The sequence below is a fragment of the Oncorhynchus mykiss genome, chromosome 5 (assembly GCF_013265735.2).
Source record: "Oncorhynchus mykiss isolate Arlee chromosome 5, USDA_OmykA_1.1, whole genome shotgun sequence".
Lineage (NCBI taxonomy): Eukaryota > Metazoa > Chordata > Actinopteri > Salmoniformes > Salmonidae > Oncorhynchus > Oncorhynchus mykiss.
Window position 1 is genome coordinate 47,825,833 of NC_048569.1, and position 25,510 is coordinate 47,851,342.

The 25,510-nt window shown below is 42.0% G+C and overlaps 1 protein-coding gene across 8 annotated transcripts in view; it reads right to left on the reverse strand.

Moving 5' to 3' along the window:
- Window positions 1–968: 968 nt before the first annotated feature.
- Window positions 969–25,510, reverse strand: part of LOC110523975 (mitogen-activated protein kinase 10) — an 83,445-nt gene continuing 58,903 nt past the window's right edge. For 3 of the 8 annotated variants that reach the window (XM_021603180.2, XM_021603184.2, XM_021603191.2), the window contains 5 exons: window positions 16,809–16,933; window positions 9,129–9,155; window positions 7,882–7,945; window positions 7,364–7,441; window positions 969–1,647 (listed from right to left, as the gene is read on the reverse strand). In XM_021603180.2, the coding sequence (XP_021458855.2) occupies window positions 1,505–1,647; window positions 7,364–7,441; window positions 7,882–7,945; window positions 9,129–9,155; window positions 16,809–16,933 (437 nt within the window). In that variant the 3' untranslated portion in view covers window positions 969–1,504. Of the gene's footprint in view, window positions 1,653–7,334; window positions 7,442–7,881; window positions 7,946–9,128; window positions 9,156–16,808; window positions 16,934–25,510 lie in introns of all 8 variants that reach the window. The other 5 variants (XM_021603188.2, XM_021603187.2, XM_021603186.2 and 2 more) reach the window with 5 other exon arrangements.

Consider the following 25,510-nt stretch of genomic DNA (forward strand, 5'->3'; position numbering starts at 1 on the left):
AATCACATGAAAACACACCAATTTGTCACCCACACAAGAGACAAACCCAAGGACCAAACCTAGAGGTTATTAAAACATAGTAATACAGTCACATAGGGGAAAGTGAATGGAGGTTTATACACTGCTCAAAAAAATAAAGGGAACACTTAAACAACACAATGTAACTCCAAGTCAATCACACTTCTGTGAAATCAAACTGTCCACTTAGGAAGCAACACTGATTGACAATACATTTCACATGCTGTTGTGCAAATGGAATAGACAACAGGTGGAAATTATAGCCATTTAGCAAGACACCCCATAAAAAACACTGAGCACGTGACAGTCTGGAGACGCCGTGGAGAACGTTCTGCTGCCTGCAACATCCTCCAGCATGACCGGTTTGGCGGTGGGTCAGTCATGGTGTGGGGTGGCATTTCTTTGGGGGGCCGCACAGCCCTCCATGTGCTCGCCAGAGGTAGCCTGACTGCCATTAGGTACCGAGATGAGATCCTCAGACCCCTTGTGAGACCATATGCTGGTGTGGTTAGCCCTGGGTTCCTTCTAATGCAAGACAATGCTAGACCTCATGTGGCTGGAGTGTGTCAGCAGTTCCTGCAAGAGGAAGGCATTGATGCTATGGACTGGCCCGCCCGTTCGCCTGACCTGAATCCAATTGAGCACATCTGGGACATCATGTCTCGCTCCATCCATCCATGTCCAGGAGTTGGAGGATGCTTTAGTCCAGGTCTGGGAAGAGATCCCTCAGGAGACCATCCGCCACCTCATCAGGAGCATGCCCAGGCGTTGTAGGGAGGTCATACAGGCACGTGGAGGCCACACACACACTACTGAGCCTCATTTTGATTTGTTTTAAGGACATTACATCAAAGTTGGATCAGCCTGTAGTGTGGTTTTCCACTTTAATTTTGAGTGTGACTCCAAATCCAGACCTCCATGGGTTGATAAATTTGATTTCTATTGATAATTTTTGTGTGATTTTGTTGTCAGCACATTCAACTATGTAAAGAAAAAAGTATTTAATAAGAATGTCATTCATTCAGATCTAGGATGTGTTATTTTAGTGTTCCCTTTATTTTTTGAGCAGTGAATATTGCTGTACAGTAATGTATGAAAAGGGCCCACTTTGCCACATCGACTGAAGCACAGGCACCTGCAAGGAATTTGGGTTACCAGCAGCCAGTCAATTTACACTTCACAGAAAGATGACTGTCTCAGTATTTTTTAAATTTTTTTTAATGGTGCCATATTTTTTTGGGGGGGATGGGGTGTATAAGTAAAGTAACAAGAAGTTCATATTTCATTGTTTTTTCTTTTTGAATGAAAATGCAAGCTTAACTTTCACAATCATTATTCTTTACGTTTTCTTAAATCCCTTTTAATATGATACTTTTTTTATTTTGAATAATCTTTGTTTTTTTTCAGGTTTTGGTGGGTTGGTTGGTTGTTTGGACATTGCGTTTCACCTTCTGAAGAACATTGGGTTGCGCAGGCAGGCTGCTAGTCACCTGCAACACCCCAGGTGTCCTGCGGAGGTCTCCAGGCTGCTGTCAGTGTCTGAGGCCAGGGTCTGGTCGGTGGACATGGAGGAGATATCGTTGACGGAGGGGGAAGGGAGGCTCTCACCACTGCTGTTCACGGCTGCACCTGTGCTGAGGGAATCAACAGACAGCCGGGTTACAACGAACTAAGAGGAACTAAGGAAGTACACTGAAATTCCAATTCCAATTTTACTTCAGTGCTTTTCAATTAGAAAAATGTGGAATTGGAATTCCGTTTGCCTTCTGAATTGACTGGAATTTTAATGGAATTGACCCCAGCCCTGCCACAGACACTACCGGACATTCTCAGTCAGTCACAACCCTTATTGTGACACATAACCCCACACAAAAACTGGACACTCGGTCACAACACAACCAAATAGTACACCCAGAACCCTACATACAAACACATCACAGTGTGTCACCAGATAGGTGAGAGGCGAGTTAAGGCTGGGGTACTCTGTCGGCTATCTCCTTAAATACAATAATATCACATTAGTGTAATAATAAGAATGTAATACTTTTATGTTAAAAGATGTAGTTCCCTATCTACCTACCTGTCTTTGGAAACATTACAGACCAGGGTGACATTTCAGCATTCATGTGCAACTTTTTATCACTAGATGGTGATGAATTTCTGCAAACATACAGACATGCTTAGGCTACAGGACAGTATAGTACAGTACAGTATTTGAATGCACTGTAGGTACACAGTATGGATAGTAGCCAGACCATTTCTAATACAATATAAATATATTTGAGGCAAATGTCTTTCAATAGGCAGTCCTGTTTGTCTTAAGTTTCATCTTGTAAGCAAGAGTTTGGTGAGTAGACAGTTATGCTTTTAAGATTAATAAACGTTTGTCGGTGTTCTGGCTTGTTAGGATGTTTAACCGAGGGTTACATTTATACAAATGTTGAATTATACTGGGTTTGTTTTCCAATCATTTAAAAAAAATAGATTTTTTAAAGTCATCCCAAGTGGATGGGGTTGGGGGATATATGCCTCCTTTTTTTAAATATATATTTTTATTATCCTTCAAATATGTATATTGCATAAGATACATAAGGTAACCGAGGTGGTTCCCTATAGAATCCCTTCCCTATGTGTAAACTTGATTGTGTTCACCCTAGATAGAGCTCTACTGAGGTTCGGTTTAACATGGTAGTATTTTGCTCTAGTCTAGGAGAGGTAGATGCAGCCTTCCAACAGAGGTAAGGCAAGCATGGGGGTCCAAGGTTTTCTTCTGGGTATTTTGTTGTTTTTAGCAGTTTTTTACATTTTATTTATACACTGCTCAAAAAAATAAAGGGAACACTAAAATAACACATCCTAGATCTGAATGAATGAAATATTCTTATTAAATACTTTTTTCTTTACATAGTTGAATGTGCTGACAACAAAATCACACAAAAATTATCAATGGAAATCAAATTTATCAACCCATGGAGGTCTGGACATGGAGTCACACTGAAAATTTAAGTGGAAAACCACACTACAGGCTGATCCAACTTTGATGTAATGTCCTTAAAACAAGTCAAAATGAGGCTCAGTAGTGTGTGTGGCCTCCACGTGCATGTATGACCTCCCTACAACGCCTGGGCATGCTCCTGATGAGGTGGCGGATGGTCTTCTGAGGGATCTCCTCCCAGACCTGGACTAAAGCATCCACCAACTCCTGGACAGTCTGTGGTGCAACGTGGCTTTGGTGGATGGAGCGAGACATGATGTCCCAGATGTGCTCAATTGGATTCAGGTCTGGCGAACGGGCGGGCCAGTCCATAGCATCAATGCCTTCCTCTTGCAGGAACTGCTGACACACTCCAGCTACATGAGGTCTAGCATTGTCTTGCATTAGGAGAAATCCAGGGCCAACCGCACCAGCATATGGTCTCACAAGGGGTCTGAGGATCTCATCTCGGTACCTAATGGCAGTCAGGCTACCTCTGGCGAGCACATGGAGGGCTGTGCGGCCCCCCAAAGAAATGCCACCCCACACCATGACTGACCCACCGCCAAACCGGTCATGCTGGAGGATGTTGCAGGCAGCAGAACGTGCTCCACGGCGTCTCCAGAATCTGTCACATGTGCTCAGTGTGAACCTGCTTTCATCTGTGAAGAGCACAGGGCGCTAGTGGCGAATTTGCCAATCTTGGTGTTCTCTGGCAAATGCCAAACGTCCTGCACGGTGTTGGGCTGTAAGCACAACCCCCACCTGTGGACATTGGGCCCTCAAACCACCCTCATGGAGTCTGTTTCTGACCGTTTGAGCAGACACATGCACATTTGTGGCCTGCTGGAGGTCATTTTGCAGGGCTCTGGCAGTGTTCCTCCTGCTCCTCCTTGCACAAAGGCAGAGGTAGCGGTCCTGCCGCTGGGTTGTTGGCCTCCTCCACGTCTCCTGATGTACTGGCCTGTCTCCTGGTAGCGCCTCCATGCTCTGGACACTACGCTGACAGACACAGCAAACCTTCTTGCCACAGCTCGCATTGATGTGCCATCCTCGATGAGCTGCACTACCTGGGCCACTTGTGTGGGTTGTAGACTCAGTCTCATGCTACCACTAGAGTGAAAGCACCGCCAGCATTCAAAAGTGACCAAAACATCAGCCAGAAAGCATAGGAACTGAGAAGTGGTCTGTGGTCACCACCTGCAGAACCACTCCTCTATTGGGGGTGTCTTGCTAATTGCCTATAATTTCCACCTGTTGTCTATTCCATTTGCACAACAGCATGTGAAATCAGTGTTGCTTCCCAAGTGGACAGTTTGATTTCACAGAAGTGTGATTGACTTGGAGTTACATTGTGTTGTTTAAGTGTTCCCTTTATTTTTTTGAGCAGTGTATTATAGTGCACTCCTGACGTGTCTCACTCTACTGTGTGGGAGTCGTTAAAAGCATATCTAAGGGGCCAAATTATTTCATACACAGCGTATGACAATAAACAGCGCACTAAACGCTTATCGGAGCGATCTCAACTCATTCTAGATGTGGACAACAGATATGCCTCTTCTCCGATTCCTGAACTCTACAAAGAGACTGCTACACCAATCGGAATTTGACAATATTTCCACTGAACAAGCGGAGCAGCTTCTGTTTAAGTCGAGGCAGACATTTTATGAACACGGTGAGAAAGCTGGCAAGTTGTTATCTCACCAGCTTCGACAATCCGCTGCTAGCAGCACCATACCTGAAATGTGTGTTGCAGCTGATTTAACTTCTACCAATCCCAAATAAATCAACAATCAATTTAAGCAATTCTACTCTGCTCTTTACTCGTCAGTGGCTCTTCCTGACACATCTCGTATGCATGCATTTCTAGACAATCTGGACATCCCCTGTCTCATCTCAGATGAACAAACTAACATGGATGCCTCAATAAGTGATGATGAAGCTACTCTGGCAATCCAGTCCATGCAGAGCAGTAAAGCTCCTGGGCCTGATGGCTTCCCTATTGAATCTTATAAAGCATTCTCCTCTAAACTATCCCCTAGGCTCAGCTCAATATACAATGAAATCCTTTCTAGTCAGAAACTGCCCCAGACCCAGAAGACCCATTCTGTTTTTCTTAAAAAGGACAATAACCCCCTAGACTGTGGCTCATACCGCCCCATAAGCCATAAGACATCTTATTGTAATATGCAGAACTCAAGAGGTCCTCATTAATCTTTCCTTTAGAGGATTAGATAGAGCCATTTGCTCTGAAGTTAAATGAAATAGCCCTATCTATAATTTCTTGTAGATTAAAATCGGATTGAGCTCGTTCTGTTTTCCCGGGCTGGAATTGACACCAGCATAACATGGTATGGCATAATGGGTAACCCCTTGCCCCCTATGACATGGTTGTCTAAAAACATTAGCAGAAAACAAATAGATGAGGGGCCCTAGGACCGAGTTTGGGAAACTGACCAAGTTAAAGAGCAGAATTTTAAACTAAAGATACAAATATTTAAGCAAGTAGGAACACAACAGTTGTTTGGTTCTTGTAAAAGCCCTATGCTCCCATAGCAATAGAACAGTTTTATTTCTTTGTATGCTCCTATCTTCCCGGAGCAGACATTTAAGCTTCCTGTTGAATCTGTGGCGTTAAACTATCGTAGGTAGCTAGCAAATCTCAAGTCTTTGTCCTAGACAAAGCATCAGACTGCGAAGAATGAGAAAGATGACCAGATACAAAAGATGTACCTGGACATGTGTGGCTCACTTGGTAAAGCATGACACTTGCAACACCAGAGTTGTGGGTTCGATTCCCAATGGGGGACAAGTATGAAAAATGTATGCACTCACTACAGTAAGTCGCTCTGTATCTGTCTACTAAAATGTAAATGTAACAAGCCAGTTAAGAGAAAAAAGTGAGTTTGCTAAGGCTTGCTAAAACGATCCCTCTCGGTCCAGAGCATGCCAATGGTGCGGTGATATGTAGGCAGACCATTAATCTCCTGTTTGTGTCTGTAGCAGTGGGAGGCACGTGATTATAGGACAGTGGAATACATTTAATCTGACCTCCAATAAAACAAGGAGGCAAAATCACCATTTATGGGTTCATACATTGATTGTGTCCAATAACAGAATAACATGCTTACTCTAATGCTATCCATCTATGTAAGCCCTGAGCCAAGTGGTGCTGAAAGGCAGTGCTTTAGAGCCTGGTACTACTACTGCTGTGAAATATTGCCATCTGGGGCTCTTCAGCTGCACTGTGTCTGTCCTCAGCACTAGGAATACCCATCTGCTTAATTGCAGAGTTCTAGAGAGGAAGGGAGACAGAGAGAGGTAGAGAGATGAGAGACAGTGAAGGGAGAGAGCTACAGTATCACACTGTGTATTAAATCAATCCCAAGGTAGCAGTTTAGCCTTATCACTGTCCAAGAGCCCATAACAGGCATGTAAGGGGTTCCCTCTGTAGATACATCCAGAAAACAGGCAAGTTGTTTTCCTCTCTCAGCAACACTAGACTCTGGATGGACGCCATAATAATGTTACCAATACTGTGCCATCATGATTCCACACTGCTCCACAGTGGCCATACAGGTGAATGACACGCAGCTGCCGCTTTGGTAAACACTCCAATATTTTATTTTTTACTGAAAATGAGATGAGTTCTAGTGCTATCTAGAAGAGTATGGACCAAGGACCCCAGCCTTAAATCATGATATGTGACAGTGCGTACACAGATGTGAAGAAAAAAAACAGCCTACATGATATTTGCAGAGAGTAGGTGGATAGCAACCTTTTTAATCAATCCACATTAACACTGCTCTGTTACTCAATATAGAGTGGAGTCACGGATATCTTTCTTAACACTTAATTGCATACAGTAATACCATTCAATTAAAGATGAATCACTAAACATACACAAAACATGCAAGTTTGGTCAAAAATGACCAAATCTACAGTTTAGATCAGGGGTGGGCAATTCCAGTCCCCGAGGGCCTGATTGGTGTCACAGTTTTGCCCCAGCTAACACACCTGACTCAAATAATCACCTAATCATGATCTTCAGATTATAATGCAATTGAAAATCAGCTGTGTTGGATAGGGATGGAGAAAAAGTGTGACACTAATCACACCCTCTAGTACTGGAGTTGCCCACCCCTGGTTTAGATGGATACTTTTACATACAGATATAATTACTCAGCTACAAATTCCTACAGATATAACACTTATGTAGCCTATCAATTATATTTGTCTCGGGAAAACAAGATGGGAGACAAAGACGCATGGGTCAACGCACAGATGGATTTCTGTTACAAGAAGACCCCAGTGATTATACAGTATTATTAAATCAACTTACAGAGGGACTAGGTTATGCACTGAGAGTACCTGAGGGAGAGGGTTGTCCCTTCACCACCCCGTTCTTCGTCCTCTCCTCAAAGTTCATCACCTCTTTGTAGATTAGTTCTGAAAAGAGAGAGAGAGTGAGCATGAGAGAGAGAAAGGAGAGGGAGAGACCAAAAGAAAAGGGGAGGAAAAAACATTAAAATACCAGCACAGAAATCTATTCTCTGCTTTAGCTGTCTCTTGTTGTAAGTCTAATTACAATGGAAAGGCTACAAGGTCATTGGAAATGTTAATATACAAAGTTAGTAAACATAAACAAATAGAAAACAGATAGGAATACTTAATTGTTGACAAGCTTCTACAGTAGGTAACTAGATACACAAGAGAATAGAGAAAAGTAGTGAATGTAAGTTGGGAATTGTCTCCCTAGAGAACACAAACGTTACAACTTACAAATAATTTAGCTTTTATTCAGAGATCCTACCTTATTCAGAGATACTCCCAAAAGAGGCATCCATAGCAATAGAATTAGTAACTATAAAGGAATATGACATGTTTACCTTTCCATTCATCGATAGAGTGTTCTCTCTCATCCAGCTGTTTGTCGTAGATAGCAGGAGGAGGCTGGAGGGAGAAAGATAAATCGACTGTTTGCTGAACCTGGTTTTAGCAATGGCTAACAGATTGGTGATATCTAAGAACTGCCAGTATCATGACAGAATTTAAATTATCCCTTGAAAAGAATACAATTTAAAGTTTCAACTATAAATGAAATGACACAAGCTCTAAATATGTGCAACACTAGCCATCTTTACAAAATATGTAGTATCCGCAGGCACGCACGCACGCATCCACACAATGCATGAGAGTTCTGTAAATCAGCAGAGGGGACATAATATACACTCTCAGCATCAGTTGCATGAGGTGTTTGAACAGCCAAACCCATTTACTGCACAGAACAAGTGTAAAGGACAAGTAAAAGTAGAACAGAGATCATGATGAGAACAAAGAATGGTAAGATACAGAGGTGGGTCGGGATGACAATAGGCTACCGAATTGAGATGAAGAATGAAAGAAATGGAAGATATTTCTTACAATCATTTACAATGCCTCTTTCATGACAATGAATCTCTGAACAACTAAGACAATCTGCTCTAGTTTTCCTTTATGATTAGATTATTGACAGGAAGAAGGGCAACACCTCCTCTGGGGATGTAGTAATAATAATAATAATAATAATAATATTTAACTTGTAGAGCCTACAGACCAGGCCCTTCAAATATTTCCATATGAATATGTTGTTGTCTAACATCCTATAGGCATGCCAGCCTATATTGCTTTCCATTAGTGAGGAGAAAGCCACACAGACACAGTACAGCACATATACATTCTGCCATGTCATCTCTGTAAGAGTTGTTCTAACAACTTAAAATAAGTGTTATAATGCACCATAACATGTAATATAACTCATTATAAATTCCCTTAGAAGTCATTATGTGTATGCCTCATAGAACATGTTACCGAGGGGTTTCTTTGGATGGTGCAACTTTGGTCATTTATATTTGTAAAGCTCTATATATGCCGTACAGTTTTTATAAGCTGTCCTATATACTGTACATTTACAACCAAAAAGGTAGCACCATTTTTCTAAGAGGTCATTGAAAAAGAGCTGAAGATTGGGTTTTGGACAGCCGCCCCAAAATATATGTAGTACAGTTTTGTACAGTCATATCTGGTCATATCATGTTTGCAATGCTCTATATGTTGTATGATATAGTTCTCTTGAGGTAGTATAGTTTTTATTTACCATTGATATTTGGACGAGATCCCTGGCCTTCATCAGCATGAAATGACAATAGAGAGGGGGGAAAAAAACAGTACAACATTGGTTTCAGGGAAATGGTAATGCCATAGATGGCCAATATAATATACAGTGCCTTGCGAAAGTATTCGGCCCCCTTGAACTTTGCGACCTTTTGCCACATTTCAGGCTTCAAACATAAAGATATAAAACTGTATTTTTTTGTGAAGAATCAACAACAAGTGGGACACAATCATGAAGTGGAACGACATTTATTGGATATTTCAAACTTTTTTAACAAATCAAAAACTGAAAAATTGGGCGTGCAAAATTATTCAGCCCCCTTAAGTTAATACTTTGTAGCGCCACCTTTTGCTGCGATTACAGCTGTAAGTCGCTTGGGGTATGTCTCTATCAGTTTTGCACATCGAGAGACTGACATTTTTTCCCATTCCTCCTTGCAAAACAGCTCGAGCTCAGTGAGGTTGGATGGAGAGCATTTGTGAACAGCAGTTTTCAGTTCTTTCCACAGATTCTCGATTGGATTTTGACTTGGTCTGGACTTTGACTTGGCCATTCTAACACCTGGATATGTTTATTTTTGAACCATTCCATTGTAGATTTTGCTTTATGTTTTGGATCATTGTCTTGTTGAAAGACAAATCTCCGTCCCAGTCTCAGGTCTTTTGCAGACTCCATCAGGTTTTCTTCCAGAATGGTCCTGTATTTGGCTCCATCCATCTTCCCATCAATTTTAACCATCTTCCCTGTCCCTGCTGAAGAAAAGCAGGCCCAAACCATGATGCTGCCACCACCATGTTTGACAGTGGGGATGGTGTGTTCAGCTGTGTTGCTTTTACGCCAAACATAACGTTTTGCATTGTTGCCAAAAAGTTCCATTTTGGTTTCATCTGACCAGTGCACCTTCTTCCACATGTTTGGTGTGTCTCCCAGATGGCTTGTGGCAAACTTTAAACAACACTTTTTATGGATATCTTTAAGAAATGGCTTTCTTCTTGCCACTCTTCCATAAAGGCCAGATTTGTGCAATATACGACTGATTGTTGTCCTATGGACAGAGTCTCCCACCTCAGCTGTAGATCTCTGCAGTTCATCCAGAGTGATCATGGGCCTCTTGGCTGCATCTCTGATCAGTCTTCTCCTTGTATGAGCTGAAAGTTTAGAGGGACGGTCAGGCCTTGGTAGATTTGCAGTGGTCTGATACTCCTTCCATTTCAATATTATCGCTTGCACAGTGCTCCTTGGGATGTTTAAAGCTTGGGAAATCTTTTTGTATCCAAATCCGGCTTTAAACTTCTTCACAACAGTATCTCGGACCTGCCTGGTGTGTTCCTTATTCTTCATGATGCTCTCTGCACTTTTAACGGACCTCTGAGACTATCACAGTGCAGGTGCATTTATATGGAGACTTGATTACACACAGGTGGATTGTATTTATCATCATTAGTCATTTAGGTCAACATTGGATCATTCAGAGATCCTCACTGAGCTTCTGGAGAGAGTTTGCTGCACTGAAAGTAAAGGGGCTGAATAATTTTGCACGCCCAATTTTTAAGTTTTTGATTTGTTAAAAAAGTTTGAAATATCCAATAAATGTCGTTCCACTTCATGATTGTGTCCCACTTGTTGTTGATTCTTCACAAAAAAATATAGTTTTATATCTTTATGTTTGAAGACTGAAATGTGGCAAAAGGTCGCAAAGTTCAAGGGGGGCGAATACTTTCGCAAGGCACTGTATATACTGTATTTCACATCTATACATCCTCATATATGCTACATCAACTAACATCGTCATGTAGGGTATCACTTTTTGGTAATATTTGCTATGATAAACTAAAATGTATGTTTTAACAAAAGAATGAGGCATGCTACAAATTAAATATATACATTAACATAGTCATAATACTTTAAAATGCATATTCCTATTTTCAAAGAAAGATATTATAGTGAAGTAGTGTGATTCGCTCTCAAATAAGGAAGTAACAATAAACTTGATCAATTTATTCATTGATCTTGTTGAGAGGCATTGATACACTTCTTTTTATATAAAGTCGTAGCCTGAAATCCAAACTAATATACACTGCATTCAGAAAGTATTCTATTGCTACAGCCTTATTCTAAAATGGATTCAATATTTTTTTGTCCTCAATCTAAACACAATAACCCATAATGATGAAGCGAAAACAGTTTTAAAAAATATTTTGCTGATGTATTAAAAATAAAAAACAGAAATACCTAATTTACATAAGTATTCAGACCCTTTGCTATGAGCATTGAAATTGAGCTCAGGTGCATCCTGTTTCAATTGATCATCCTTGAGATGTTTCTACAACTTGATTGGAGTCCAACTGTGGTAAAATCAATTGATTGGACATGATTTGGAAAGGCACACACCTGTCTATATAAGGTGCCACAGTTAACAGTGCATGTCAGAGCAAAAACCAAGCCATGAGGTAGAAGGAATTGTTCATAGAGCTCCGAGACAGGGACAGATCTGGGGAAGGGTAACAAAACATGTATGCTGCATTGAAGGTCCCCGAAGAACACAGTGGCCTCCATCATTCTTAAATGGAAGAACTTTGGAACCACCAAGACTCTTCCTAGAGTTGGGCCTTAGTCAGGAAGGTGACCAAGAACCCGATGGTCACTCTGACAGAGCTCCAGAGTTCCTCTGTGGAGATGGGAGAACCATCCAGAAGGATAACCATCTCTGCAGCACTCCACCAATCAAGCCTTTATGGTAGAGTGGCTAGACGGAAGCCACTCCTCAGTAAAAGGCACATGACAGCCCGGCTGAGGTTTGCCAAATGGCACCTAAAGGACTCTCAGACCATGAGAAACAAGATTTTCTGGTCTGGTGAAACCCAAGCATCACTTCTGGAGGAAACCTGGCACCCTCCCTACAGTGAATCATGGTGGTGACAGCATTATGCTGTGCGGATGGTTTGCAGCGACATGGACTGGGAGACTAGTCAGGATCGAGGGAAAGATGAACGGAGCAATGTGCAGAGAGATCCTTGATGAACATCTGATCCAGACTGCTCAGGACCTCAGACTGGGGAGAAAGTTCACCTTCCAACAGGACAACGACCCTAAGCACACAGCCAAGAAAACACAGGAGTGGCTTCAGGACAAGTCTCTGAATGTCAGAGAATGGCCCAGGCAGAGCCCGGACTTGAAACCGATTGAACATCTCTGATGAGACCAGAAAATAGCTGTGCAGCGACACCTCCAATCCAACCTGACAGAGCTTGAGAAGATCTGCAGAGAAGAATGGGAGACACTTCCCAAATACAGGTGTGCCAAGGTTGTAGCGTCATACCCAATAAGACTCGAGGCTGTAATCGCTGCCAAAGGTGCTTCAACAAAGTACTGAGTAAAGGGTCTGAATATATATGTAAATGTGATATTTTTTTATTTTTTTTTCACCTTTATTTAACCAGGTAGGCAAGTTGAGAACAAGTTTTCATTTACAATTGCGACCTGGCCAAGGTAAGGCAAAGCAGTTCAACACATACAACAACACAGAGTTACACATGGAGTAAAACAAACATACAGTCAATAAATAATACAGTAGAAAAATAAGTCTATATACAATGTGAGCAAGTGAGGTGAGATAAGGGAGGTAAAGGCAAAAAAGGCCATGGTGGTGAAGTAAATACAATATAACAAGTAAAACACTGGAATGGTTGATTTGCAGTGGAAGAATGTGCAAAGTAGAGATAGAAATAATGGGGTGCAAAGGAGCAAAATAAATAAATAAATACAGTAGGGAAAGAGGTAGTTGTTTGGGCTAAATTATAGATGGGCTATGTACAGGTGCAGTAATCTGTGAGCTGCTCTGACAGCTGGTGCTTAAAGGTAGTGAGGGAGATAAGTGTTTCCAGTTTCAGAGATTTTTGTAGTTCGTTCCAGTCATTGGCAGCAGAGAACTGGAAGGAGAGGCGGCCAAAGGAAGAATTGGTTTCGGGGGTGACCAGAGAGATATACCTGCTGGAGCGCGTGCTACAGGTGGGTGCTGCTATGGTGACTAGCGAGCTGAGATAAGGGGGGACTTTACCTAGCAGGGTCTTGTAGATGACCTGGAGCCAGTGGATTTTGAGACGAGTATGAAGCGAGGGCCAGCCAACGAGAGCATACAGGTCGCAGTGGTGGGTAGTATATGGGGCTTTGGTGACAAAACGGATGGCACTGTGATAGACTGCATCCAATTTATTGAGTAGGGTATTGGAGGCTATTTTGTAAATGACATCGCCAAAGTCGACGATATTGCAGGATGGTCAGTTTTACAAGGGTATGTTTGGCAGCATGAGTGAAGGATGAGTGTTGCAAAATTGAAAGACAATTCTAGATTTAACTTTGGATTGGAGATGTTTGATGTGAGTCTGGAAGGAGAGTTTACAGTCTAACCAGACACCTAGGTATTTGTAGTTGTCCACATATTCTAAGTCAGAGGCGTCCAGAGTAGTGTTGGACAGGCGGGCAGGTGCCGGCAGCGATCGGTTGAAGAGCATGCATTTAGTTTTACTTGTATTTAAGAGCAATTGGAGGCCACGGAAGGAGAGTTGTATGGCATTGAAGCTCGCCTGGAGGGTTGTTAACAGTGTCCAAAGAAGTATACAGAATGGTGTCGTCTGCTTAGAGGTGGATCAGAGATTCACCAGCAGCAAGAACGACATCATTGATGTATACAGAGAAGAGAGTTGGTCCAAGAATTGAACCCTGTGGCACACCCATAGAGACTGCCAGAGGCCCGGACAACAGACCCTCCGATTTGACACACTGAACTCTATCAGAGAAGTAGTTGGTGAACCAGGCGAGGCAATCATTTGAGAAACCAAGGCTGTCGAGTCTGCCGATGAGGATGTGGTGATTGACAGAGTCGAAATATAAATTGTTATTTTCAATACAATTGCAAAAAAATCTCAACCTGTTTTTGCTTTGTCATTATGGGGTATTGTGTGTAGATTGATGAGGGGGGAAAACGATTTAATACATTTTAGAATAAGGCAGTAATGTAACAAAATGTGGAAAAAGTCAAGGAGTCTGAATACTTTTTGAATGCACTGTACTACATTTCATTATTGGGAACATATATACATGTGCTTATTATGCACCATGCCAGTCCTATGTACTGTATGTTTCACTGTATTACAGTTCAGGGAAAGCCATTCCTACTGTATTGCATTATGCATAGGCAAATAGGCCTACTTTGTGTGTGATGCATCTAAATAATTCATCAAGCAAGAGACAGCCTGCATATGGATTTTTCCCAATCTCACTATCATCTCATAATGACAAAGGTCTTTAAGAGGGAATGACTATACTTAATACATAAGCACATAACCAGTGGACCTCAATAAATGCCTGCTATTATGCCTATTACGTTCCAGTAAGATCTGTCCTTATCACACAACTACCATCAATCACAACCCTTGGAGGAGAATGTAGTGTATTCTCCAAAAGTATCGACACTGTGTGTATGTGTCCTATTTGAGGAATCATGCACATTCCAGCAGGCAAAACAATCAGTTTAGCCTGCTGGGACGTATCTACAGTACATGATGGTCAGTAACATGCGAACATGTTTCTATGATTACACAATACCAGATAAGCCTAAGTGGGTCGGAGATGGCCATTAAAGGTCAAACCATGAAGACAAGCAGGGGTGACCAAAAAATAAATATTATGAGATGTGAAAAAAAAGAAGAGTGCTCCTCCTGCTCCTCCTTGCACAAAGGCAGAGGTAGCGGTCCTGCTGCTGGGTTGTTGCCCTCCGGGTTAGGGTTTGGCCCGGGGTAGGCCATCATTGTAAATAAGAATTTGTTCTTAACTGACTTGCCTAGTTAAATAAAGGTTAAATAAAAAATAAAAAAAATCTATAAGGCTGCCACTCTCATCCTGGCTACCCAGCTAGGACATTTGGTGCCTTGGGAATGTGGGAATGTATGTTTTTGGTTTCACATTGGTTATGGGAACAAAGCCATACCTTTCCTGACAGGTAAAACTGATTTTAAAAATTTTTATTCTGAAAACAGAAGTGAACATTTTGACTTCCTGGGAACGTTTATTTTTAGGTTGCAGGGATGTTTTGAGAATGATTTACTCTGGTTAATTGATTATTTTCCTGTAAAATTGTATTAATTGAATAACTTCCTTAAAACTTTTATTTAATATTTCAATACGTTTTGCTGATGCTAAGAACGGAATGTTTTTAAATAACTGTTAGTAATGAAATACCAAGAAAATACATTTGTTTTTGTCAAGTTCCTTAAATGTGCTGAGAATTTTCCAATGCCTAACAACTACCCTGCACCATTCCCAAAAAGTTGTGGGAAGGTTGTATGCAAAATACAACCACGCCTTCACCAAGCTCTAAGAAACATATGGTTCTCAGAACATTACAGTACCAGTCAAAAGTTTGGACACACCTATTCACACCTATGGAATCATGTAGTAACCAAAAAAGTGTTAAACAAATCAAAATATATTTAATATTTGAGATTCACACTCTTGGCATTCTCTCAGCCAGCTTCAAGAGGTAGTCACCTGGAATGCATTTAAATTAACAGGTGTGCCTAGTGTTATGGGATTATTAAATTCCTCAGGTTAATTTGTGGAATGTCTTTCCTTATTAATGCGTTTGAGACAATCAGTTGTGTTGTGACAAGAGAGGGGGGGTATACAGAAGATAGCCCTATTTGGTAAAAGATCAAGTCCATATTATGGCAAGAACAGCTCAAATAAGCAAAGAGAAATGACAGCCCATCATTACTTTAAGACATGAAGGTCAGTCAATCAGGAAAATTTCAAGAACCTTGAAAGTTTCTTCAAGTGCAGTCGCAAAAACCATCAAGCGCTATGATGAAACTGGCTCTCATGAGGACCAGGAAAGGAAGACCCAGAGTTACCGCTGCTGCAGAGGATAAGTTCATTAGAGTTAACTGCACCTCAGATGTGAACAGATGATTTCTGCATGTGTGGTTACCACCGTGAAGCATGGAGGAGGAGGTGTGATGGTGTGATTTCCTGGTGACACTGTCTGTGATTTATTTAGAATTCAAAGCACACTTAACTAGCATGGCTACCACAGCATTCGGCAGTGATATGCCATCCCATCTGGTTTGCGCTTAGTGGGACTATCATTTAATTTTTAACAGCCCAATGACCCAAAACACACTGTGTAAGGGCTATTTGACCAAGAAGAGTGATGGAGTGCTGCATCAGATGACCTGGCCTCCACGATCACCCGACCTCAACCCAATTGAGATAGTTTGGGAAGAGTTGGACCGCAGAGTGAAGGAAAAGCAGCCAACAAGTGCTCAGCATACGTGGGAACTCCTTCAAAACTGCTGGAAAAGCATTCCTTATGAAACTGGTTGAGAGAATGCCAAGCAAGAGTGTTCAAAGCTGTGATCAAGGCAAAGGGTGGCTACTTTGAAGAATCTAAAATCTAAAATATATTTAGATTTGTTTAACACTTTTGTGGTTACTACATGATGTGTGTTATTTCATAGTTTTGTAGAAAATAGTAAAAATAATGAAAGACCCTGGAATGAGTAGGTGTGTCCAAACTTTTGACTGGTACTGTATGTGCTAGCTGGGTACAGACTCATCCACATAGAATGACGTCATTCTAATTCCTTCATTGCTTTTCCTACTCACCGCCTCCACCTCGGCTGGGTCGTACCAAACGTTGATGTAGGGGTGCTGTAAGGCTTCGTCCACTTGTATCCGCTTGGCTGGATCAATAATCAACATCTTAGACAACAGATCTCTGGCCTGGCTAGCTGTGGAGACAGAAATAGTAGCAGATTCAGGTTCCATACAGGGTTCAGAGTCAAGGGAAAGGACATGAGAGAGGAAGAAAATCAATCAGCAATAACACACTGTATCAAACAGTCTGCATCTGAAATGGCACCTTATACTATGTAGTGCACTAAATTCGAATAGGGCTCTGATCCAAGGTGTGAGACAATAGTTTACAGTGCCTTCCAGATTCTCCCTCTGTTTCCATAGCACCACAGTCAAGGCTTAAAGGGGAATGGAAACACTTTAGGAAGTACAGTGCCTTGCGAAAGTATTCGGCCCCCTTGAACTTTGCGACCTTTTGCCACATTTCAGGCTTCAAACATAAAGATATAAAACTGTATTTTTTTGTGAAGAATCAACAACAAGTGGGACGCAATCATGAAGTGGAACGACATTTATTGGATATTTTTAAACTTTTTTAACATATCAAAAACTGAAAAATTGGGCGTGCAAAATTATTCAGCCCCCTTAAGTTAATACTTTGTAGCTCCACCTTTTGCTGCGATTACAGCTGTAAGTCGCTTGGGGTATGTCTCTATCAGTTTTGCACATCGAGAGACTGACATTTTTTCCCATTCCTCCGTGCAAAACAGCTCGAGCTCAGTGAGGTTGGATGGAGAGCATTTGTGAAGAGCAGTTTTCAGTTCTTTCCATAGATTCTCGATTGGATTCAGGTCTGGACTTTGACTTGGCCATTCTAACACCTGGATATGTTTATTTTTGAACCATTCCATTGTAGATTTTGCTTTATGTTTTGGATCATTGTCTTGTTGGAAGACAAATCTCCGTCCCAGTCTCAGGTCTTTTGCAGACTCCATCAGGTTTTCTTCCAGAATGGTCCTGTATTTGGCTCCATCCATCTTCCCATCAATTTTAACCATCTTCCCTGTCCCTGCTGAAGAAAAGCAGGCACAAACCATGATGCTGCCACCACCATGTTTGACAGTGGGGATGGTGTGTTCAGCTTTGTTGCTTTTACGCCAAACATAACGTTTTGCATTGTTACCAAAAAGTTTAATTTTGGTTTCATCTGACCAGAGCACCTTCTTCCACATGTTTGGTGTGTCTCCCAGGTGGGTTGTGGCAAACTTTAAACAACACTTTTTATGGATATCTTTAAGAAATGGCTTTCTTCTTGCCACTCTTCCATAAAGGCCAGATTTGTGCAATATACGACTGATTGTTGTCCTATGGACAGAGTCTCCCACCTCAGCTGTAGATCTCTGCAGTTCATCCAGAGTGATCATGGGCCTCTTGGCTGCATCTCTGATCAGTCTTCTCCTTGTATGAGCTGAAAGTTTAGAGGGACGGCCAGGTCTTGGTAGATTTGCAGTGGTCTGATACTCCTTCCATTTCAATATTATCGCTTGCACAGTGCTCCTTGGGATGTTTAAAGCTTGGGAAATATTTTTGTATCCAAATCCGGCTTTAAACTTCTTCACAACAGTATCTCGGACCTGCCTGGTGTGTTCCTTGTTCTTCATGATGCTCTCTGCGCTTTTAACGGACCTCTGAGACTATCACAGTGCAGGTGCATTTATACGGAGACTTGATTACACACAGGTGGATTGTATTTATCATCATTAGTCATTTAGGTCAACATTGGATCATTCAGAGATCCTCACTGAACTTCTGGAGAGAGTTTGCTGCACTGAAAGTAAAGGGGCTGAATAATTTTGCACGCCCAATTTTTCAGTTTTTGATTTGTTAAAAAAGTTTGAAATATCCAATAAATGTCGTTCCACTTCATGATTGTGTCCCACTTGTTGTTGATTCTTCACAAAAAAATACAGTTTTATATCTTTATGTTTGAAGCCTGAAATGTGGCAAAAGGTCGCAAAGTTCAAGGGGGCCGAATACTTTCGCAAGGCACTGTAAATCTAAGCAGAGATATATTCAATCCACTAATACTAAACGTGCATTTAACATAAAAAAACATCTCTATATTCAGTATTTTGAGTGTCAACAAGGTTTATTTGTGCTATGGTCAGCGTCCTTTTTTAATTGCCATAGTAACGACTGACGCCAGTGCGTCACTGGCAGGCATCATCAAATTGTCTGTGGTATTGAGTCTTCGCGCGGAGAGTGAATCGAAGAGAGTAAGGGTAGGTGCAGACAACGAGGAGGGCAACAACAAGTAGTAATTCAAACATGAACTGTATAGCGCCAGGCTGTATGAATTGGCAACAAAAAAATCCCTTGGTAAATTACCATCCTGCCAAGGACCCACAACTTTTGAAGAAGTGGCTCCATGTCCTGAAGAGGAAGGACGTGCCAGCTTGAGCAGAAGGATCTGCAGACAGCACTTTGCGGAGGCAGACTTCGCGATGAAGGGCACTTTCGTTGCAGCAACCGGGAGTTTCCGAATGGAAAGGAGTCATAGGCCTACGTTGAAGCCCTCTGCTTGCGCCTCCATTTGACATTTTGAGGGTTATGGTATAGTGGTTACCGACCGACCATCATCAACATCGCTGACTTTGGAGTCAAGCAAAAGCGACTGAATGGAGGAGTCAATGCGAGTCAATGCAACGGAGCCTGAGGTAAAGTTAAATGTTAACCGGTCTTGACTGTTGTTGACTAGGCTAGCGTTAGACACTGGACAACTTTGTTGCAACTCTAGTTGAAGGTAACTAGCTAATTGCGTCTGAAGTGTTTTGTGTAACACCCCCCAGCAAATAACGTTAGCAAGCAACTCAACTGCAACTAAAATTGCATGTTTCTCCTTGTACCCCTGTTATTAGGTAGTTACTGTAGCTAATGTAGCTTCCACCTCAGATTGTCTAGTACTGTAATACATTTTGTTGACAGATTTGTTTTTGTAATGTTTTGTTAGCTCCTCCTCCTTTAGCTAGACTGAAAATAAATGTCCCTGTATTTGCTGTGTGTGTGTGTGTGTGTGTGTGTGTTGACAAGGCATACAAGACAGGAAGCTTGTTAATGCCAACTGATATATTTGGGTTGAGTTGTCTTAGGATGACATCTTCTTCCTTGAAAATGTTTTCATCCTGGAGGAGACTGTGCAGGTTAGTACAGCATGCCAAACTGACCCCTAGGTGCCAGAGTGTTCCTGTGCTGCGGTGGAGAAGAGGTCCACCATCACTAAAGAGCTTGGAGCCCAGAAGGATTGCGCTCAAGACCATCAGTATACAACCGAGTCCTGCCCCTATCGGCCACAGATGGAGCTGACGGAGAGTGAGATCAGTGAAGACCAGAACTCAGAGCGAATTCAAAAATACACATCGGAGTGGAATTGTTTTTCCACATCAACGGATGTGCTACCTTGTCCCAGTTCTGCTGTTTCGGTTCTCTCTCTCAACCTGTGAATACTCAGCTATGAAAAGCCAATTGACATTTATTATTTTGATGTAAAAAGGGCTTTTGTAAAATACATTTGAGTGATTGATTGTTTGCTGTGCTGGATGCTGTCTGAGTAATGGGACATGTTTTTAGTATATGTAACATATTTTGGTATCTATTTAATTTGCATCTTAACTTCTTAAATGGCAATCAGCAGTAGAAACAATTACACAGTGTCTCCCTGCTCCTCTTTCGGTAAAAAGCTGAGGGATGGGGCTGGAGAAATTAAACCACTTTCAAATTCATAGACAGAGCTATAGATGCAAGGACTATACTGTACCCAGTTCGCTTTGGATACAGGCATCTGCTAAATGGCATATATTATAGTCTACTTTGATTATGCCAACTAGCTGCCCAGTGTAGTTACCATTCCTTTATTTTTATTTATTTATTTTTTTTACCCCCAATTTCGTAGTATCCAATTATTAGTAGTTACTAAGGTCGAAAGTTATGCATCCTCTGAAACACAACCCAACCAAGCCGCACTGCTTCTTAACACAGCGCACATCCAACCCGGAAGCCAGCCGCACCAATGTGTTGGAGGAAACACCTGGCGACCTTGGTTAGCGTGCACTGCGCCCGGCCTGCCACAGGAGTCGCTGGTGCACGATGAGACAAGGATATCCCTACCGGCCAAACCCGGGTTCGCGCCCAGGCTCTGTCGCAGAACGCCACGACTGGGAGGTCCGTTGGGTGACGCACAATGGCCAACCTCCCAATGGCCAATTGTGCGTCGCCCCACGGACCTCCCAGTCGCGGCCGGCTGCGACAGAGCCTGGGCGCGAATCCAGGGTCTCTGGTGGCACAACTAGCACTGCAATGCAGTGCCCTAGACCACTGCACCACCTGGGTGGTGGGGCTCGTATAAACACTGATGACGGCGCTGGCTGGGGTGATTGATCTCACAACCTATGCATTTTTCTCTTCAATACTCTCCAATCACCACATCTAAAAGTGTGGCTACAGAGGCCTTGATGGTGTCCACAAAAATAGTATTGACCACCCCATCAAACACATCCTCAGGCTGTGTACATGTAGGGTGTGTCAGGGGTCTTGTCAGGGGGGAGTAGAATGGTGTGCTGCGAGGCATAGAGTCCTTAGGGTCTGGCACCCATGACGTATTGGAGTTGTGGTATGTTGTATGAATATCCATGGTATATGCTGAAATGAAGAACCGGAGGATTTATGGGCACTCCTTTTATTGTTGAACCAGTCCTTTGGTATCAGGGCGTGGTTAACGCAGCCACATACTTAGTTTTCTTCGGGGGCTGACCCTTCTGAGGATGTCCCTTCTTGGGATTCCTTTGAATCTAAATCCTCAGGATTCGTATATATTATGCACTCCCTTAGCCCAACAATGCTCTGCCGCTGTTGGCTCCGTACAAAGAGCGTCCATCAACTAACATTTTCAATTCTATTAGTTCCCAACTTTTAAAAGGAATAAGCACGCACAACCTAAAATCCCCAGTCAGGCCACCATCACAAATATTTTGGTTGCGGACTTCCTCGTTGCTGATATAGATCTCCACGCACCCACATGGAAGTCCAATCTTTCTTTGTATTTTCACCCTGTGAAATACTCTCTCTGAGGAGTCAGGGGCACCTTCCCAACGGGTCTGGTACCCCGTGAACACGCTATACCCCTTTGTGATAACTCTCAGTTTGGGACACACGACCTTGCGAAAAACCTGCCAGTCTTCAAGCCCGTAGTCCACTCCTAAAGTCTGGTCTGTATTTTCTTCTCCTTCGGCTACGGTATAGAGTTTCACTCTACAGGCATGGTAATCAAACTGATAACCCCATTGCTGTCCATTAGACATCATCACTTGATCTTTCAGCGACGTTGCAGGCGGTATTTGGGTTCTATACACATTTAGAAACCGCTTTTTTGGCGCATCGTATATTGTTGCTTTATACGCAGACCTTTCTCTATGTTTCAACCGCGGTCCTGCTTCCGTTGTTACGGTCATCACTGCTTTGCCGCTGATCACAAAATCCATGTTTAATTTCTTTAGTGGTTTATCATGGTCACTTGTGTTGTTCTGGGTCTTGTTTATAATGCGTCTTCCCCCAACACAATACACCCAGGACATTCCTGCTTCATAGACAACAGCCCTAAGGGCAATAAAATAGGGTGTGGGGCCATCCTCTTTGAAATGATTCAAACCCCCCCCCCCCCCCCCCAGTTCAACGAGGTCCCTACACATATATCATCATGACAACTTCAAAGGAATAGATGCAATATATGCATAAATTAACACACACTCTAACGCGTGACAACAGGATGCACTTATATGGGCATAACCAAGTGATAACTTCCCGCCAGGATGTCCTGACCGGATGTCCTGAGCATATTTGGGCATGCACACGTTATCCGGACATAGGGTGCCGTCTACTGTATTCCGGACATAGGGTGCCATCTACTGTATACTGCGGGCCGTCTTCTGTATTCTCTCTCACCTCATCCAATTATCCCTTGTGCCCATAGGGTGAACTGGCAATAAACTGATAGCCTGTATGCTCTGCAAACAAAATCATTAGAAATGTTAGCCTGATACCGAAACTAAATCACAATGTGTAATGGAGCACGCCCCATTATTGGTTAGAATGAGATTTCATGAATCATGATGCTGTCTGCAATTCGAACTCCGGTCGTCTAATCTAAAAGGTAAATGTCATACCATCGCGCTGAACAGCGCTGGGGATAAACATCATTATAGGATACTGATTGTATATAATGAGCACCTATCCACTACTGATATTAACCTTAAACAATTTATAACCAAGCAACGTTTCACCAATTATTTAACTGGCATATCGGCGGCTGACTGGTTGAGTAACCTCTTCTGTGAGGAAGTCCTTCATAAGAATTAGTGACACGTCCAATAAATACATTGCCATCCAGACAGACTTACAGGAACCTCTGACTGGATGTAATACAGCCACCTTCTGCTGGGATTTTGTAGAGAAATGGTGGCGATACAGCACAACACACACACTCCTACTCTAGCCATTATCTGGCAGCATCCCCACTCACACCTGTTTGTGTTTGGTTACGCAGACCCTCTAGCTGAGGTGTTTCAGGCGGCATATCTGTGTTGTTACTACTACGAGAATTAAGTATTTGTTCTGGGGCACGATTGGCTCAAACATGAACGGCTTCAGTAGGTTTATTGGTTCCCTAACTAACATCATTTAATTCTCTGTAATAAACTAATTCTCAGACTTGGAGCTACTTGGTAAATTCAGCCTCCACTGACCGCTACGTACAGAATGCTCTTTTCACACTTTCATGCTGACCTGAACCGTAATGTGTTGGCTCAGATATGTTATTTTAATTTTGTCTATGGTGGATGCGTAACCAGGCCAGCTCGGCTAAGTAGTGTAAAAATTGTTTACCATAATTTTTGTAACACAGTAGCTCTAAAACAGTGTCTAACACACTCCCTCTCAAATACAAATCGCTCTAACTCTTACGCTTCCTTACATCTCTACTGTGTCTCTGGCTGTGACAGTGTCCATTACAGCCTCTATGACTCAGTGGGGGATTCCTCTTATCGCCCCTTTCCTGTGCCATGTATCTGCAGAGATCAGGCAGGCAGCAGGCAGCAGGAGGAATATAGAGTGATTCCTGTGAATTTCCTTCCCAAACATACAACATTAGCAGCAGCACCAGGCAACAACAACACACCAGAGCAGCAGATTTAATTATACTGTATTTAGGGAATCTGTCTTCCTTTGATATATCCTTCTAGGATATTCTCTGGTAGCCTAATGTAGGAATACTTACTGGGAATATTTTTTTTAAAGATTTATTTCTCAAGAAATGTAGAGGGAAATGTAGTGCATTACGTCTTGGTTTAAAACATCTTCCTCTTAAATGATTTTACATTTGTGGGACTAAACTATTTGTATTATTTAAAATGTTTATTTTTTATTCCAAATATTTTAAAAATGTATTTTTTTGCAAAGAGAAGTATTTTTTATATATAATTTTTTCTTCTTCATTTTTTGGTATTTCTGTCCCTAATTTTTTTCAATCATTGGCATGTAATACCATTGACATGACCACCAGACTACCCTCCACACCTACCGAAGAACACCACATCCTCTTCAGCACAAAACCTCAATGTGGTGAACAAACAAGCAATTACTCAAACTACAAAAGCACATAATATAAAAAATTATAATACAAAAATAATAATATTATATATAATATAATTATAATATTATATATAATATAACTGTCGATCAGGAGCACATTTCCTTTGTCTATGAAATCAGTATGAAATCTATGAAATTTTACTTATCAGTAAAATCTTGTGACCTCCCAGTTTCTTTTGAAATGAATCCTTCTAGTGTATAAAAGTGTTTGACAGTTATTTTGAAGTTTAAAAAAGGAAAGCTTTCCCCAGCAGAATTAAGAGATGGTATATCATGTTGCTTCTATCCATTAAGTCACCCAATATAACTGTTGGTGGCGATATAACAAAATTGTTTAGAACAGGGAGTAACCACTGTTTTACTTTTACCCAAAAGTTAGCAATTATGGGCCTCCCGAGTGGCACAGCGGTCTTAGGCACTGCATCGCAGTGTTGTGGTGTCACTACAGCCTGGAGTTTGATCCGGACGTGACCGGGAGACCCATAGGGGGGCGCACGATTGGCCCAGTGTCGTCCGGGATTAGGGGAGGGTTTGGCCGGGGTTTGGCTTAGCGCGCTCTAGCGTCTCCTTGTGGCGGGCCGGGGACCTGCAAGCTGACCTCAATCGTCAGTTGAACAGTGTTTCCTCTGACACATTGGTGCAGCTGGCTTCCAGGTTAAGCGAGCGGGTGTTAAGGAGCAGCGCAGCTTGGCGGGTCATGTTTTGGAGGACGCATGGCTCGATTGTAAAAGGATCGCAATTGGATATCACAAAATTGGGAAGAAAAAGGGGGTAAAATTACAAACAAAACAAATGTTAATGTAAAAAAAAAGGAATAAAGTTATGGGGCAATACCAGATTTGTATCAAATCCTCCACACCACTAAAATGGCACAAATGGGATTCTTTGATGCATCATCATCTTGTTAGTAGCCAGATATTTTTACAATATCTTCAACTGAAGATGGAGTGTAATGTTGTTTTATAATAAAACCAAAAACCTGTTGTTTTCAAGGGATGGGAGTATCAAACAGCTCTTCCTAGAAAGAGTGGAAT